The sequence below is a fragment of the Diorhabda carinulata genome, chromosome 11 (assembly GCF_026250575.1).
Source record: "Diorhabda carinulata isolate Delta chromosome 11, icDioCari1.1, whole genome shotgun sequence".
NCBI lineage: Eukaryota > Metazoa > Arthropoda > Insecta > Coleoptera > Chrysomelidae > Diorhabda > Diorhabda carinulata.
In genome coordinates this window covers 4,326,026-4,346,272 of record NC_079470.1, presented here as the reverse complement: position 1 = coordinate 4,346,272, position 20,247 = coordinate 4,326,026, and the positions used below count along the sequence as shown (strand labels likewise).

General features: G+C 33.0%; 1 protein-coding gene across 4 annotated transcripts in view; it reads left to right on the top strand.

Annotated features, from left to right (window-relative positions):
- Positions 1 to 20,247, top strand: part of LOC130899279 (formin-binding protein 1-like) — a 104,241-nt gene that overhangs the window by 41,014 nt on the left and 42,980 nt on the right. For all 4 annotated transcript variants that reach the window (XM_057809092.1, XM_057809091.1, XM_057809089.1 and 1 more), the window contains one exon: positions 18,834 to 18,884. In XM_057809092.1, coding sequence (XP_057665075.1) covers positions 18,834 to 18,884 — 51 coding nt within the window. The remainder of the gene's footprint in view (positions 1 to 18,833; positions 18,885 to 20,247) is intronic.

The window sequence follows — 20,247 nt, the reverse complement described above, 5'->3', positions numbered from 1 at the left end:
AAAGGATATTTACTCCAACTTTAACCCTGTATATCTTTCACAAATATGGAACTGAAAAAATCCAATATATACAATAATTTAGACACACGTTCTCGCAATCGATTCATGTCAAAAATAAATCGAAAACTAAATCGGCTTCCGAAATTTAAATTTTTTTATGAAAGCATTAAAAAGTTCTGGATTCGCAAAAGGATGCGAGATCAAAAAATCATGTTAGTTTTTGGATAAAATGTGTAGTTTTCCGATCTGATTTTTATGATTTTACCGCCTATTATTTTTTTCTCTGCCATTGATATCTTTCTCGAACTCCTCGTATCAAAAGCCCTTTTTATAGAAATTCAACAGAATCTGAAACTTGATATTTTTCTATTTTCTGAGCAAAAGGGTCGTTTTTGAAATCTCACCAAGAAAAAAAAACGAAATTTGACTAAAAAAAAACACGTTTTCTGTTCATTACGAGGGTTGTCTGAATTGTTCCTTTATTTGTTGCCGATTAATTAAATACAAAATACGAATATTACAAAAATAATTCTTTATAATTATACTTTTCACTATAGATTACCTCTTTTATAGTCTTTTTAATGAATAATAATACATTTTCTGAACTTCTTTTTATATCCATTAATATAATGCCTAGTTTACACGAGACCGTCGGCGTCGTTGGCTGCCAGTTCCACTACAACTTTATAGAAAGCAATCAACTCTTCTCTTGATAATACAAAGATGTTCTTCTTCATCAAACTGCCGCGAATTCATTATTTTTTTCCAACTTGAAACGTGTGCAAACCCGAAGAAAAATCCACGTCTAAACATCAGGGCCCAGTCCAACTCTGGCTTGTCTGCGTTACTGTCTGGCTTCTTCGTATAAACTTTGTTTGAAAAAATATTATGTTATACGCAACCTGATTGTGATGCCATTACAAAATCGCAAATTTAAATCACAATAAATGCCCACATAACCTAAAATCTACAATCATTGTTTAAAACGCAATTTTAAAGCTTATGAAACTCAATTCGTTTATCTAGTGCTTGAGGGACAAGGGGAGAATGCGCGTGTTTGACGCACAGATTTCGAAAACGTGCGTGGGAAGTTTTGCGCAACTTCGTGCTCGATTGAGTGCTCAAAAATCCATAAGTTCAAAAGATAAACTATAAAAATCATCGGATATGTTTGACGTTGCAATCGGAGACTCGGCATAATCCGTGGATGAAAATTCCACGAGTGGAATATCTCAAGTTGGTAATTCATGACTTGAATTCGAATACTCTGCATCGCAGCTCATGGTGTGTAGAATTTCAGAACTTCCGCGACTGGTGGAATACCAGTGGTTAAAGATTCAAGTCGGCGAATTTGTTTGTTGCCACCAGTAGTTTCGTGTATTATCAATAGGCAAACTGTGGGTTTCCTCATCGAGAACAGACATAATTTTTTAATATTGCTGCTGCTTGCTCGTGTTCATTTTGCTAACAGTTTCCAGACTCCGCACAGCGAGCCGACAGTCGTGGCTACGGCTCCAAATTGGCGACGTTGCCAAGTGATTTAACGACCTTACATTTCAATACGAATTATTTGAATACGTAGCGCCGCCATAGATCGGAAACTGGATAAATTATTAATGATAACTTTCAAATATACCTCGTATTATTATATCCGTTACATACTTTTTGCTCTCCACGGTTATATAAGAAGACGATACGTCTATGATTTGTTAAACTTATTCTTATTTGCTATTTATAGAACAAGAATGAGTCGCTTTATCCTAATTACGAACATTTGACAATAATGACAATGATGATGATCTTGAGTATTATTACGAAGACGACATCATTGGTTGTAATCATTATAAGCGTAGATATAAGTGTTATTATGCGCTCCTTGTTTATTCCCATGGAACGTAAAAACAAATATTTTCAAGCGAAATACTTATTTTCATGAAAGTCTGCGATTTGAAAATGATACGAGGTAATTAGAAAAAGTAATTTTATACTTTCGCGATCCCCTCGTTTTTTTGGCACTAATAAATCGAAAAATCATTCGATTTCGATGAATTTTTCTTTTAAATCGTTTTTTATGGCGGATTTACGAAAAAAATTATGAAAATAAAAAAAATGAAAATTTATATTGATTTCGGGGCTTTATATGTTCTGGAAATGCACTAATTCACGTATAATTGTTGATAACTTTCTTTCAAATAATCAAATGAAGTTTTTATAGTTTTTTTTCATAATATACACAAAACAACGAACAAATTGAAAAAAAATTATGCAAAAATTTGATTTATCATGTTTTTACAATTAAAAATGATAAAAATTTCGCTTAAAATTGATTTTTTCTCATATATAATCGTTTGTACCTTTCTTATTAAGTAATCATTAAAATTGAAAGTGTTTTAAAGTCACTTATTGGGTAATTTTATACTTTCGCGGTCCCTTCGATTTTTGTCTCTAATAAATCGAAAAAATCATCCGATTTCGATGAATTTTTTTTTGAAATCCTCGTTTTTTACGGCGGATTTACGAAAAAAATTATGAGAATAAAAAAAATTAACATTTATATTGATTTCGAGGCTTTATATGTTCTGGAAATGCACTAATTCACGTATAATTGTTTATAACTTTTTTCCAAATAATCAAATGAAGTTTTTATAGTTTTTTTTCATAATATACACAAAACAACGAACAAATTGAAAAAAAATTATGCAAAAATTTGATTTATCATGTTTTTACAATTAAAAATGATAAAAATTTCGCTTAAAATTGATTTTTTCTCATATATAATCGTTTGTACCTTTCTTATTAAGTAATCATTAAAATTGAAAGTGTTTTAAAGTCACTTATTGGGTAATTTTATACTTTCCCGGTCCCCTCGATTTTTGTCTCTAATAAATCGAAAAAATCATCCGATTTCGATGAATTTTTTTTTGAAATCCTCGTTTTTTACGGCGGATTTACGAAAAAAATTATGAGAATAAAAAAAATTAACATTTATATTGATTTCGAGGCTTTATATGTTCTGGAAATGCACTAATTCACGTATAATTGTTTATAACTTTTTTCCAAATAATCAAATGAAGTTTTTATAGTTTTTTTTCATAATATACACAAAACAACGAACAAATTGAAAAAAAATTATGCAAAAATTTGATTTATCATGTTTTTACAATTAAAAATGATAAAAATTTCGCTTAAAATTGATTTTTTCTCATATATAATCGTTTGTACCTTTCTTATTAAGTAATCATTAAAATTGAAAGTGTTTTAAAGTCACTTATTGGGTAATTTTATACTTTCGCGGTCCCCTCGTTTTTTGTATCTAATAAATCGAAAAATTATCCGATTTCAATGATTTTTTCTAAATCTTCATTTTATACAGTGGATTTACGAAAAAAATTACGGGAAGAAAAGAAATTTAAAGCTTATATTGGTTACAGGGCTTTAAATGTTCAAGAAAATGCACTAATTCACGTATAATTGTTTATAACTTTTTTCCAAATAATCAAATGAAGTTTTTATAGTTTTTTTTCATAATATACACAAAACAACGAACAAATTGAAAAAAAATTATGCAAAAATTTGATTTATCATGTTTTTACAATTAAAAATGATAAAAATTTCGCTTAAAATTGATTTTTTCTCATATATAATCGTTTGTACCTTTCTTATTAAGTAATCATTAAAATTGAAAGTGTTTTAAAGTCACTTATTGGGTAATTTTATACTTTCGCGGTCCCTTCGATTTTTGTCTCTAATAAATCGAAAAAATCATCCGATTTCGATGAATTTTTTTTTGAAATCCTCGTTTTTTACGGCGGATTTACGAAAAAAATTATGAGAATAAAAAAAATTAACATTTATATTGATTTCGAGGCTTTATATGTTCAAGAAAATGCACTAATTCACGTATAATTATTTATAACTTTTTTCCAAATAATCAAATGAAGTTTTTATAGTTTTTTCATAATATACACAAAACGACGAACAAATTGAAAAAAAATTTATGCAAAAATGTGATTTATCATGTTTTTACAATTAAAAATGATAAAAATTTCGCTTAAAATTGATTTTTTCTCGCATATAATCGTTTGTACCTTTTTTATTAAGTTTTATGAACAAAAACATTCTCAAAATCACTTATTACAATAAAGTGTACAATATTAAAACTTAACTTTGAAAAATTGAAAATTTTTACCATTAAAAAAATAGTATCTTAGTAAGGTTGGGGATAAAAAATGAATAAACAAACATTTTTCAATTTTTATATTCCAAAATATTCGTTTTTTGTGTAGATTAACAAAAAAATACATGAACTGCGTTTGATGCTTTGTAAAAAAAATATATTCGAATATATTTTCTAAATTATGCATTCTAACAATATGAATCACGTAATTTTTACAGGGACAACCTGTATGTACAATCTAAAGATAGCAAAAAATAAAGGAACTCTTTATTTAACTCGATAAAATTTACGGTTTAAGAGATATTTAGATTTTTAGATCGTTGTACATGCCAAGGAAACCGTTCGCCATAAAGAGACAATCTGACAAAAATTCTCACAAATTGTATTTATTCATTGAAAATATTTACATAAAACATTTCTTGAAGAACTAATGAAAAATTCAGATTTGTACTACATACTATCGAAAATAAATTGTTATTATTAATTTAAAATACTTACAGGAGGTATTAGAACACAATCCAACATCCCTAATTGAACTGCTTATTGTCGAACATAAGGAAAAAATTGAAATGTAGAAAAATCCAGTTGGTTAGCCTACAACAACCAAGATTCTGCCTCATATTGTCACAATGGAAGTTTATTATATACATCATTTCGTTCCTTGTTTTTACCGGTACTGTATATACCTTCTTATTGTTCAAGTACCATATACTTTTCAGCGTGTAGGCGTTGTTTTGTCCGAAACTTCTAATCTATTATCTGAAGGCACCCTTCTTCTGCACGACGAATGCCACACCAGTCTCTTATATTCCTTAGCCAGGAATGTAGTTACGTCCTCTCCTTCCGTCGATCTTTCCCGTCAGTATGAGTTGATTATCTCGGTCCTCGCAGGATGTATTCCAAATGGGATCCGTAGAAGTCTGCACAACAGCCACATTTCCATTGCTTATATTCTGTTTAAGGTACTCACTTTCAGGGATCACGTCTCTACACCATACAAAAGGATTGGCCAAATATAACCGTCAATCTAAGGCTTGGGGGACTTCTCGGCGGATCAGGAGCTTATTGAACTTTGTAAAAGTTGCTTTTTCAATTGCTATCCGAGTTTTAACTTCCTCGTCGCAATCCCATTTTGTGTATACCAAGCTTTCAAATTATCCCCAAAAAAATGAACCCATACAAATGGACTTCCCCAACCAGTCCCACCTATTTGGAAAAATGTTATTAAGATGATTTTTGACATAATTTAGGAAGTGTAGAGGGGCACAAATTAACAAAAAATCGATGTTGATTCATTGTTTGCTTCTACCGTGAGGATTTTCATCTGCCAATAAATGTAAAACCGTCTCGTGTGAAACCAGCTTCATCAGTAAACAGTACTTTCCCAACAAATGAATTTTCAACTCCTTGTTTATCTAGAAACCAACGATCGTACGGTAGTCTTGCTGATTTCTAATTCAACTGCATACTGTTAAACATCGTGTTCTTACATAAGGAAAAACTTGAAATGTAGAACGATTTAGTTGGTTAGCCTAAAACTTATCAAATAAAAACAAACAAACGCAGATATTTCTTTGAACTTGGAAGAGCTTTCCAAGATTCTGCCTTATAGCGACACATGGAAGTTTGTTCTATCGATCAGGACGGATGTGTGAGTTCATTGTCTTCCTTCTTAGCCAAATACGGCCGTTTTCGCTTGATTTCTTCGTCCAAATGTTGCAAAAAGTTTCCTTAAGACCCGCCGTTGATAGTTTTTCTTTTTTCAAGATTGTCAATGAAAATTAACCCAAGCGCATCTCAAAAAACCGACACCGTGACTTTGTCTGCAGATGGAACGGTCTTTGCCTTCTTTTTCTTCTATTATTTTGATCGTTCTTTGCCAAACACTCGATGGAAACATCTTCACGACGCTGTTTTTGTTCCATTGTGGGCAAACGCGGCACCCATCTTGCGCACAGCTTTCTCATGTACCGAATTTTTTGACTACGTCTGCAAGCTCGCGCACTTTCAGGATCAGTCTCACCCAGAGTAGAATCTAATTCAGCTTTTATATTGGATGGACTAAGGCCTTTCAAATGAAATAAAAGCATCGTATCACATCACTGTAAACAGCTGTAAACAAGAAAGGGGGACACCATAGAGCCTTTGGGTCGCAGTGTATACGAAACATACATGGCTTGATATTGTTTGAAATAACGAACAGCAATCAGTTGAAAGCACGATTTTACGAAATTGATATAAATAAATATCAATTAATTATATATACATATACAAAACCGATAAACATTCAATTCTGCGAAAAAAAAAACGAATACTTCTAATTACAGTTAAAATAATGATGTGGTTGTTATAAACATCGACTCGTCACGATTTGATTATTTATTAATTTTAAATGTTATATTTGCTAACAAATAATTATTTAAATGAAAAAATATATTTTTTTTTAAACCTAACAATTACTATGAGAGTTTCTCAACTCTCGAACGGTTTATAATATTATTTATATTTGTAATGCTGACTCATTTTGTTGATATGCACAGGCGTTGCAGCCTCTCCTTCTTCTTCTCTCTTATAAAAAATCGGAGTGAGAGCTTTTTCAGACAGCGCGAAATGCGACAGGATACAAACTTATATTTAGGATATATACGAAAAATCGGAGAGTCGCCCTGAGTACTTATGGTATATTTGCTAGTAGGGCTGGGCAATTATCTAAAAATATAATCGGTTAATCGAACATAATCGATCAATCGAAAATAATCGATTTTCGATTGTTCGAAAATCGGAAATAGAGCTTCAAAAGAACGATTGTGGTTTGATTCCTACAAAAAACAAGATAAAAAGCGGCTATACCACTAGGAACATACAGAAGACATTATGGTTTGATTCCCAATAAAAACAAACCAAATAATGAACCTACACAAGATTCTGATATTGAATTATGTTGGAATAAATATTTAGGAAATAAATTTTTTAAACGTTACACTGATTTTTATATTATTTGATTATTTTAACGATTGTACGAAAAATAGTGTGTATTCCATAGCCGCGAAACTTTTTAACGACCTCAAGATTATCTTGCCTCGGCCGCAAGTGGGGTCTCGGCGAAAACTGTACTTTCGGTACGTTAAAAAGGTATTTGGAGGCCTAAGCATACAAATAACTATTTCAGTCTTTTACTTTGTAATAAAGTTACTTGAAAACTCTCTTTTAAATTCAATTAAACTGTACCAAAACCATTATGCATTTTTGAGAATGAAAATAGGCAAGAAACATTGTATTTTATTAAACCAAATACTCACAGGATGTTATCCACATCCATTAATCGATATTTTTCGATTATTTGATTATTTTCGATTAATTGATTACCGATTATTGTTAAATATATATATCGATTAATGGTATAATTTTGCTCTGAATTTGAACCTGAGTCTGAGACAAATTTGGTAAGAAAAAATCATTAGTTTAGAGTAATTTAAATTTATTCATGTAATGTTTCCATTGCATAGTTGCTTTCAAGTAGTTGCATTTTACTTTGTGTTATGTCAAAGTTAAAGGAATTCTGATAAAGAAAAAGCAAATTTTTCTGGAATTTCAACCCCCGGTGACTTGTACATTCACCATCCCGTATTGCCATTATACTTCGCCTTCGCCTATAAAGTAATCAGCTAACTGTGCACGCTTTTGACACGTTGGAGCCATACTTATCAGCGCTTGAGAATGAAGTTGTGGTCTCCATGTTCCTAAAACAATTTTAGCGTTCTCCGTATCTTCAACATTAGGTGTCAATCCATAATTTGACTTAGCTGTTAGCAGCACGTCTTCACGATTTTAACAACTTTTTCTGGTTCAAGATCTATTGCCATTAAAAATATCCGGAAACAATTCAAAAACACGTTCCGTAATACTATGGTTGCACCGCCTAGGATAAGGTTTCGTCTCCTATTATCTCCAATTCCCTCGGCAGTGTTCCTGATGCACCTAATGTGTTCCTACGTCTAATCCACTTTCTTACCCACACTCGCCTTTCCAATTTTTGCCTCAACTTCAAATTAATTAGTTCCTCTAATACATCCGCTACTGCAGTTACGAGTTCCGCCATTTCTGATAATAGTATGTCGCAACACAAGTGTTGGTACGTGTGAACACCTAGTGTCATAACGTCGAATGTCGACGCTGTCACAGCATTTGATGCCACGACGTGAATGTCACCGTCCGAACGAGCCTTTGAGGCTTGTTTCACACTTACCCGACATCCAACCGACTTATGGCCGTCGCCGACACGGAAGTTGGATCTTTTCACATTTAACCGACTGTCGAAGAACCGACATCAGACCTTCATTCGACACAGGTTCGCGTCGAGTTATGGATCGAAATAAGCTACTAGCATTAATGATCCTGAAGAAGAGGTGTTGGCTTTCCCTCACCAATAGCGCGACAGTCGGGTGTCGTTTAACCGGTCAAGTGAGTAGTGTATGTGTACACGACATCGTTTAGACGATAGTCGGGTAAGTGTGAAACAAGCCTTAAAGGTTCGTTTTCCTGCGACATAATAACGTCATGACAATATGATATTTTTAGTGATTGTTTTTATGTATTTAATGTAACGATTTTTGTATTAAATTAAAAATGGCGTCGAATGAAGTGATTGCGGCTGCTGTACGGGTGTAAAGTTCAATTAAAAGTGAAGAAAATTCACAAAAGAAGTAATAAATTGGATACTTTTAACACCCTTATACGAGAACTTTCTGTAGAAGCTTTTTGAATATTTGCGCATTTGAATTCACGATTAATTTTGTTCCACAAACAAGGCAGTTTCTCATATTCCCATATCGAAAACAACATTTTCTTTTTCCATTGTTTACCTTGTAAACCAATATTATTTTTAACCTCACTTTCACACGTAGTCACGACAATGCGACACTGGTTTTTCACGAGGTATGTTGCGCGGAACTAATGTAAAATGTCACAAAAATATCAACACGAATCTGATATCGCGACACTAATGCAACGGCTTCAAATTGTTACCGCCACTTTGAAGTTTGCACGTTTAAAAATGTCGCGACTTTTAGTGTCATTGCACTAAAGTAGCGACATTGTTGACACGTGAGAACGAGCCTTTAGTGCAACGATTTCTGCAAAATTCGTCTACAAGACCGTGACAGGCGATAAATCATGCATCTATCTCTTTATGGGTCTTTCAAGACTAACAGAATCCAACAAAAGCTATTCAAGCACGAAGCACTTCGAGGCAAATGGTCGCCTGTTTTTTTCTGAATAACCGGACAATTCTTCGATAGCCGCATAAAAAAACTTCTGGATAAACGGGAAAATGTGTAACCACCTAGAAAAATTGTACATTTTTGTAAATATTTTCGATAATAAACAAATGTGTCGCAGCATTTGTATCGATCATGTTTGAACCGTCCTCGTATCTAAAAAAAACAGAATCTTGAAAAACAAAAATGAAACATTTTTTAATACAAAATTCCACGTGCATATACGAATTTTAGCTACAGAAATTTGTATATCTAGTTTTGATTACGTACTACTAATAAAATTCTCCATTTTAACATACTAAAATTGGCAATACTGGTTTCTTTTTAAAAGACTTGCTCAGCAAAAAGAAATATCCTATCCGGGAACCATTAAATTCATCGTCAAGGTTACCTTTCTGTATATTTCTATTACTCAATCTTCAACACGACTTTTCGTACGTTCGTTGTTGAGTTAGTTTACCATAAAAAGTTCGGACCACTTTTAAGGTTAATAACCAATGAGTGTAGGCGCCAAACACACACGTTATTTTGAAATCTTGCACGGCTGGTTTTTAGTATTTGCACGAGAAGACTAACCGAGAACACCCAGAACGCGTCGTTGCCAAATCACTCGCATTTCAATTTCTCTTTTTCATTTTCAATTCGTATTTGATGTCATTCATTAAATGGAAGGTTGGAATTCGATCATTAGTTGTCGTCAATGTAGAATAATACTTTGTTTTTGAAGATACTAAATAAAGAGGAATTGGGAGGTAAAAACATACCGGACCTAACCTGACCGAATCGATAGCATCGATGTATTTCACGATCCCCAAAGAACAATAAAAACAATAGAAATGAATGAAAAGCAATTTTATTCCACAAAAATTTAGTCACTTTCCTCATCCTCTTCCATTGGAGGTCGATCATCGATCCAAGATACAAAAATTTTATATCTACAATGATTGCATCGAATGGATCCACATTTTTTCGCCGGAATCGCCGTCTTCAGAGAAATTCACAAAGATGCAGATCCAACTTTCTTCTGATTCCTCCCCTCGATATTCTTCACCACATGTGCCTCCGACTGCAATCAATTTGTCCATTTCAACGACGCAACCATCCCCACCAATTTGGCCTTCATCTTCATATGCTCGGTCTAAACTGGTCATACAAACTTCACGGCCATAGTTGAAGATGTCGCTCACCGATTCTGACGAAATTGTTGTTTCCAAGATTGTTCAAATGAAAATCCTTGTGAAAAACAATAGATGATTTGCTCCGAAACATCTGAAGTGACCAAAAACGGTACTATCATCATACCATTTAGAAAACTGGTTGTGCTTGTTGCACCATCTATTGACTCGATTATTATTAATGGCACAAATTTTTGCTTGAGTCTCTGTTGGCATAATTGTTTCTATTTTAAAAATGTTTCATCTTTTTGGGAGGGTCTGTGTCTGGGATGGTGTTAAAATTAATCATCGATTGAAGAAATATTGGATTATTTAATAACTACTTACATTTTTGAAAGTATTTTAACTCAAAAAACCAAACCACAAGAAATGTTTTAATCTTGTAATGTTTTATCAACCACTATTTCAATGATCGAGCAAAATGGCGGATATTTCTACTCCTACTTACCTGCGCACTAAATGACCGCGATTTCCGATCTTGCGAGGTTGCGGAAATTTCAAAAATATCGACGTCACCTGTAAAATTTCATTTGCATTTTTCGGAAGTTTAATACCTGCAGGGACTTATTAGTGAATGTGTTCGAAAGAAAATAGTTTGGAAGCAACAAAATTATTCAATGATACTACTTAGATATTAATATTAATATCCTTGATAAAATTTACTAGGAAGTAGTTTTGTTTAACAAGCGATTGCGATTTTTTGAATGTGATTGCTGCATCCAAAAAAAATTTTATTTATATAATTATAAGAATTATCCTTGCAGTTACAGGTTGATGAATGTAAAATACCCAGCTTGGCAAGATGGGCGGGATATCTCCCATGACCAGTCTTCATTTTAAATATACTTGCTGAGTAAAATTTCGAAGTTGTGTACAGGGTCCTTCACCCTCACTATATATGGGAAAATACTGGGACTAAATTTACTTGCATGGGTTTTCCGAAATGCTAAAATAATTTCAATTTCCCGAAACTTCCGGTTATATCAAAAGTGGACCCAAACTTCGTTATTTTAAACGGAATGCTATGGTTTTTATTAATTTTTTGGAATCTACGCGAAATTTCAATTTATATGAGGCATAGTATGCCTAAAGTCCACCATTTTTGAATTATTTCACATTTTCGAAATTTTTGAACACATGCAGCCCTCCACTGAAAAAATTATATTTTCGAATTTAAGTGAGTCAGGTCCAAAATTTTTGGGTTTTGGACAATTAACACTTACAGCTTTCAAAATCTGTGAAAACCTTGACAAAAATTTATATAGAGTGTTCAGAAAATGGTGCCGAATTTCGCTATCTAAAAACTTTTTCAAATGGCAACCCCCATTTTTCTGTATAACCGGAAATTTCAGAAAACTCAAATTATTTTAGCTGAAACGAGTATTTAGGAAAACCCATGCAAGTAAATTTTCAGAACACTACTCCCAATACTTTCCCATATACATATCGATTCAGCTCGTCGTGAAGAACCCTGTATTTGAAAATATAGATCGGGGGTGAGAGTAAAGTAGGTTATTTGAGAATCGTGAGACGGTATCCCAGTTTTTCTGCCAGGATATCTTTTATTGAATTAATCTCGTCCTGTATATATACGGATACAAAAAATTCCTTTTAGTACCGAATCTTTTCCAACATGAATGTCAAACTCAAATTTTTGTTTTGATGTCACATAAGATTGGACATTTCAAGGGATTTATATGTTATGATCGGTAACCACCCCTTTTATACTTCTTAACAATAGTGGTAATTAGAAGTAACTGACCCTTATAAAAGGTAAACTTTCTTCGAAGTCGCGGTTCCTACGAGAGATATGATTCATTGTCAGCACATCGCTGAGAAATCGCTCTCTCTGGTTAAAGCAGTCAACCCTCAGCCAAAAAGGCCAGCTACTGGTCACAAATTAACCTCAGCTCGTCTATGATTTTCCAGAAATTACAATGAAAACAATGGAGCTCTGTTCTCTTCCCAAACTAAAGCAGAGTAGCATAGAGAGGAGGTTCCTGGATGGTTTGAGCAATGGAAGCAAAAACAGAATTGGTTTTATTGCACCTCGCGGTGGAGCTGAAGCATTTGCGCCAGTCTCATTGGAGAAAACTTCATGTAAGTTCCGTACAGGATATCGAAATTGCTGTTATGGATTGACCAGCGCATAGCCTGGACTTAAATCCTATCGACAATTTATAGGATGAACTTAAGAGAAAAGTTGGGGCTAGAAATTTTGTACAAACCACGAAATTAGACCTCAAAACGCTCGAACAAATATGCGAGATGCTGAAATCGGAAAAAAGATGGAAGCTAAAGTTTTTACTAGAGACTATTAACCGCGTGCGTGCGATTTGAATCGATTTTTTTGCTCACCAGTTGAGCAAAATGGTTAAAAATGAAATAGGAACTTTTATTTAAGCAAAATAGTGCGTAGAAGTGACAACACTGCGAACAGAGTTATTTCATGTTGTATATAAAATGGTAAACGAGTTCCGAGGAATTCATAAAATTGCTCGTGTGAGTTGGAGCGATCGTGAGTCAACCTGCCGAAATAAAATTTGAGTATATTTTATTCATGAGAATGCTCAACTTCATGTTTTAAAATACAGATGATCCGTGAGAAAAACTTTATTCGTCTACCGCTAGAGGGCGTTTTTGACATACCAAAAAAATTGATGTATTTAAACACACGTAACAAAAACTAACGCTATATTTTTCAAAAATAATAATTTCGATTTAACTTAACCGATTTTTGCAAAGTATTTTTAAGACATAAAAATATCAAGCAAATTGAATTTATAACCTAAAATATAAAATCCATATTAGTCCAAATTCGAATTCCTGGAATTTGGGATACATACAAGGGTTGCGTGAAAAATTTCTAACCTCAACCTGAAAGTGTCCGTTCGTTAAATTTCAAAATTGTCATATTGTCAAGTCGAAACGATGTCTTACAAACCAAATATGGCGCAGCCATTGTCAAATCCATATGACGTTTATGAAGTACAAACTTTTACAAGACTATGTGTCAAATGTCATAACATTTCGATTAGTGATAAAAAAGTGACAGCCAATTAAATGATACACTTTTGTTATTTTCAACACAATTTCGTGTATTAATTTATCGTTGCTTCTTTCGTACAACCTTAGCAATGGCTTAAAAATTGTTATCCGGATTCTACTCCATCTGTTATTGGTTTGGTGAATTTAAACGTGGTCGTAGGGACGCCGATGATGGTGAACGTTCTGGTCGTCCAATTGAAGTGGTTACTCCAGAAAACATCAAAATAGTCCACAAATTGGTTATTTCTAATCGTACATTGAGATTGCTGAGGCCGTGAAGTTATCAGAAGGCAGTGAGTTTATAATTATGCATGAACTTTTGACCATGAAAAAGTTGGTTCTGCGTTTACTCACAGTCGATCAAAACCAACAAAGTGTTGATGATTCAGAGCAGTGTTTGGCCATGTTTACACAGATTTTTAGCGTCATTATGTGACAATGGATGAAACGTGGATCCATCACTTCACTCTGGAATCAAATCCGGTCCCCAATGACTATTGATCTCAAAAAAATGGTCGCAAGTAAGAAATTCAGTTCAAAAGAAGAAACAATTGCTGAAACTGAAGCCTATTTTGAAGCAAAAGACAAATCATTATAGAAGCATGGCATTGAGAAGTTAGAGAAGGCTTGGAATGATTATATTGATCTTGAAGGAGATTACATTGAAGAAAGAAATCGATTTTTGGCAAAAAAAATGTGTATATACGAAATTAGCTGGGGTAATTGTGATGGGAAATATATTGGGCAGACTAAGAGATCCGTTAATGGGAGATTTAAGAGCACATTATGGATAAATCGAAAAAAACAAGTTTTGCCGATGACGTTACCAGAAATAATCATGACTCTATGCTTTAGTAGTCAAGGAATAAGTTAATTCCCGTCAAGGAGGGAATTAATTTTCGCGAGAGTAGGTTTATTGATGTGAAAATTTAGTATAAAACAGGTAAGTCAAGTTAATAGCTTTTAGCTTACCTTCGGTCTATGAAGACGTTAATTTTGTTATCGAAACGCGCGCCAGATGGTGTAATTTTGAGTGTAGGTGTAGAGGTAGTGTAAATTTTATATATTTAACAATTACAGACCCTACTTTCATCATTACTTTATTCTTATCTATATATGTTTTTTAAAATATCGATCGTATTGGTTTTATTTGTTGTATCACGCAAACTATAGAGTGAGCAAAAACTTTTGACCGATAGTGTATATCGCGCATGATCAAGCAGTTACAGACAGTTCGCTGGAACAAACTTGATTTATGGTTAAATATTTTGGGCTAAAACTATTGGGACATACGTTACATCTGTTGTGAGAATAAGTATTAAAAACGTTTGTTTCCAAATCGCCCCGGTATATTAATACATACAAATTAGGCGATTTTGAGCTTAAACCTTGAATTAAATTGGGCGATTTTGATTTTGTAGATTCTGGGAGGTTGTGGGATACTGAATAAGTCTGGCAACTCTTAACAAAATTACGGACACGGATTTTAGAAATTTTGGCACCGAAACTCATATAAATTTTGAAACGCGAATAACCTCAAAATTTTCACCTTAAAAATGGGTTTATACACTCAAAAACATTTTGAATTGCGGATAACTCGAAAACTATAAGGATTTCGACAGAAACTACCGGGACAAAAATGTGGAGCACAACATTCTGTACAAAAAAGATTTAAATTTTTTCCTAACCTCAAAATTTCCATTATAAAATGGCTCAAAAATATTTTGAATGGCGAATAACTCAAAAACTACAAGGAATTCGAAAAAAGTGCTGCAGCAAAAAAATGTACAGCATAAAATTCTCTACAAATTGGTATTTAAGAATTTTTTCCTAACCTCAAAATTTTCATCGTGAAATGGGTTCTTATACTCAAAAACATTTTGAATTGTGGATATCTCGAAAACTATAAGGATTTCGATACAAACTACCGGGATAATAATCTGGAGCACAACATTCTGTACAAAAAAGATTTAAATTTTTTCCTAACCTCAAAATTTCCATTATAAAATGGCTCAAAAATATTTTGAATGGCGAATAACTCAAAAACTACAAGGAATTCGAAAAAAGTGCTGCAGCAAAAAAATGTACAGCATAAAATTCTCTACAAATTGGTATTTAAGAATTTTTTCTTAACCTCAAAATTTTCACCGTGAAATGGGTTCTTATACTCAAAAACATTTTGAATTGCGGATAACTCGAAAACTATAAGGATTTCGACAGAAACTACCGGGACAAAAATGTGGAGCACAACATTCTGTACAAAAAAGATTTAAATTTTTTCCTAACCTCAAAATTTCCATTATAAAATGGCTCAAAAATATTTTGAATGGCGAATAACTCAAAAACTACAAGGAATTCGAAAAAAGTGCTGCAGCAAAAAAATGTACAGCATAAAATTCTCTACAAATTGTTTCGAAAGCATTTTTTCCTAACCTCAAAATTTTCACCGTAAAATGGGTTCATGTACTCAAAAACATTTAGAGTTAGAGCAGTTTCCATGTGCGCCTGGAACGTAAATTAGCTTGAATTCGCACAGGCAGGAGTTCACGAGCCGATGCTCCGGCTTTCGGCGTTACTTACAGTTTTTTTCGAATTCCTTTTAGTTTTTGAATTATTCGGGTTTCAAAATTGTTTTGATTTACCACTGTTAAGAATTGCTAGGCTTATTCAGTAACGAAAACGTCTGAGAATCTAGAAAATCAGAAGCGCCCAATTTAATTTCGGGCTTAATCCTATTTTACCTGTACTATATTAGCTTCGATATTTTTTACATTACTTTAAGTAAGATTAGATTAAGTATACAATCTCCCATGTGACTCACTGATAAAACCTAATATCAAAAACTACTCATCATTGGAAAGATAAATTTTATCACAACAATAGCCAGTTGGGGATTTGATAATGTTGTTGATTCTTCATTTAGCACGTCTACGTTATTAGCAAGCGCCTGACGCGACGCCTACATTATAAAATTCAATGCATGTACAATAAATAAAGAAAAAGAAATCGCTTTTAATCAATATTCACATTGTATAACATATAATAGTGAATTGTTTAGTTACATACTTTACACGGCCGTTAGGTAACGTAGGAAGAATTCTAAATAGGCCTCGATAGAAAGTGAAATTGCTTTCATGTAATGATATTAACATAATATACAGAGTTATGGTAAAATAAAGCACAACGTTCATAAAACGTACGTTTGGAAAATGAGGCAAAAACATATAATCCAGTCAATTTAGACATTCAACCTGAAAATCAGTGAAATTGTTTAAAATACAATTGAACATAGAATTTGAATGTTTGCCCATCATTTCCGTGTATGGAAAAAATTTTATTAAAGGTCAAAGGTAAAAAAAATGAGTTTTTCGCAATTTTCAGCGAAACGGTGAGTTTTATCATAAAAATACCTCAGATGAAAATTGTAGATCATAAAATTATCTACAAAAAACGTGTAATTACTTTTTTTCCTACAAGCCACTGTTTCTGAGATATAATGATTCAAAGTGTTGTAAAACTTATAATCCGGTCAATTTAGGCATTTTGAGGTTAAATAAATTCCCATCAAGCTGAAAATCAGTAATATTGTTTAAAATACAATTGAAAATAAAATTTGAATGTTCCCCCATCATTTCCGTGTATGGAAAAATTTTTTATTCAAGATCAAAGATCAAAAAAATGAGTTTTTCGCAATTATCAGCGAAACGGTGAGTTTTATCATAAAAATACCTCAGATGAAAATTGTAGATCATAAAATTATCTACAAAAAACGTGTAATTACTTTTTTTCCTACAAGCCACTGTTTCTGAGATATAATGATTCAAAGTGTTGTAAAACTTATAATCCGGTCAATTTAGGCATTTTGAGGTTAAATAAATTCCCATCAAGCTGAAAATCAGTAATATTGTTTAAAATACAATTGAAAATAAAATTTGAATGTTCCCCCATCATTTCCGTGTATGGAAAAATTTTTTATTCAAGGTCAAAGATCAAAAAAATGAGTTTTTCGCAATTTTCAGCGAAACGGGGAGTTTTATCATAAAAATACCACAGATCAAAATTGTAGATCATAAAATTATCTACATAAAACGTGTAATTACTTTTTTTCCTACAAGCTGAAAATCGGCAAAATTGTTCAAAATACATTTGAACATAGAATTTGAATGTTCCCAATCATTTTCGTGTATGGAAAAAATTTTATTCAAAGTCAAAGGTCAAAAAAATGAGTTTTTCGCAATTTTCAGCAAAACGGTGAGAAAAAATCAGTGAAACCAATCGTAGGAGACGAATAATTCACCACCAATAATTGTTGGGTCGTAGAGTCTCTGTTTGGCACCCAATGATTTCTTCCTATTCCCGCAGATCAAAGATGAATTTTGAAGTTTTTCTACACCTGAAGAAACGGTTGATGCATTTTTTGGAGGTACTTCAATGTCCCTCATTGATCCTAGTTTCATCTAAATAAAATCTATTTCTTCTTTGGTTTCTCATTTCTCCTATGACGCTTAAGTAGTTTCCATACTATAATATCTTTTTTTCCTATTAAAATAATTTTCCTGGAATGCTTTTTCCAGCGAAAAGCTATTACTTTTCAAAGTTTTCACAGGGTGTTTCGACTCAGTTCGAGGTAATACTCACCATCTCGAATTTTGTCTACTGTCGGAAATTATTTTCTTAAAAAGAACACATGTACTTCAGATCCTTTCTTTCAAAAGATTTTCATTTCATTTATTTTCTTTAAGGTAGAATGTGTGGCATTTTCTGAAGAAGTTTGCACTTAAAATAAGAAAGTTGGTTTTGGCCACTGTCATTTAATTATGAACTAACCAATGCGTTTGACTGTCTTAGTATGTTATTTGAACCATTCTTAAAGACCTCTTGTACCAATATTTACAAAAAATATCAATAATAACATTCTGTTTCATATTAAGTTAATTAATTCATATGCGAAAATTGTTTTTGGAAAGCATCCCATTTGATTCGTATAGTTCTATTTCTTTTGCCAAAGATTTACTAATTTTAAAAAAATATTTACCAAATTACACATTTTGCTTTCTCATTGCACCAACCAAACAATAATAAAATGTCAAAATGCAGTGCGCAATTGAAATTGTACATATGTTTTCATCATTTTTAATATTTTCTTTTGAATTTCAGGAGACTAGTCAAAAGTTATCAACCTAAGAAAAAAGATGAAGAAGATTACCAGTAAGTATCTAAATTTTAATCTTAACAGTTCTATTCCTTTCTCCTGTCTCATCTAGCAAAATTTCTGCAAAGATTCAAAAAGAAGCAAGTGATCAAGCTTATCGGAAAAATTCGAAACAAAGAAAGGTTCGGGGTGGTTGTTAGGGATAGTGGATAGCAGATGTTAAGTCCTGGTACATGCAGATGATGTAATGCTCATAACCAGAACAAAATAGAAACTACAAAAATGATTTTACCACTTCAAAAGACAGCAAGAAGGTATGACCTACGTGTCAACGAACATAAAACAAGAATATGGAAACTTTTCAAGCGACAACCTATTAAAAATCACAACAGAGCAAAACAAGGAATTCCGCTTCGATAGAGTACAAGAGTTTGAATACCTCGAAGTGACGGTAACAAGTAAATGGGACGAAATTGAAGAATTCGACAAGAGATTAGCAAGAGGCAATGAAACAGTTGGAGCTCTAGGTCCGAAGATATCTCAAGAATAGCAAAGCATCTTCTGCAACGAAAAGAAAGTGCAAAATACCTTGGAATTCATCTGGACCGACGATCAACCTCTAGCACACACATACTAACCAAGAGAAAGCAATTAGGTCCAAAAGTCAGCAAACTGTATTGGTTAATAGGTCGAAAATCCCAAATAATAATCGACAGCAAGCTGCTAATATACAAAGTCACACTAAAACCCATTTGGAGTTACGGTATCCGACTCAAGTATAGCAACTCCAGAAAGATTTAAATCGAAAGTACTCAGAATTATTATAAATGCTTCTTGGTATGTACCCAACAGCTTTATCACTTGTGACCTCCATATTAAGACAGTTAAAGAAGAAATGTCTCAAAAATATGCTTACCAACACATTGAATCAACCTCTAATAAGACCCCTCATCCAACGAAGGCTTAGAAGGCATCTTCCGTGTGATCTGCCTGACAGATTTTAATGTGTGGTTATCCCTTAATAAAACGATTGATTTTTTTTCTAAGTGAAGGGAATTTCCACTGGGTAATTCTCCTACAAGACAGTTTGAATTGCTTCAAACCATTTACTCTCACACATCAGTTCAAACGTTTTTGAACATTCAAAACGCCCGTTTGGCACCCAACGATTTCTTATTCTCACAGATCAAAGATGAATCTCAAAATTTTTCTACACCTGAACAATCGGTTAATAGTTCGAAAATTCCAATAATAATCGATAAGAAAGTCACACTAAACCACATCTGGAGTTATGGTGTTCAATTATGGGGCACTGCATCCAACTAAAGAACTAGAAAGATTGAAGAAGTGAAGGGGAATTACCACTGGGTAATTCTCCTACAAGACAGTTTGAATTGCTTCAAACCATTTACTCTCACA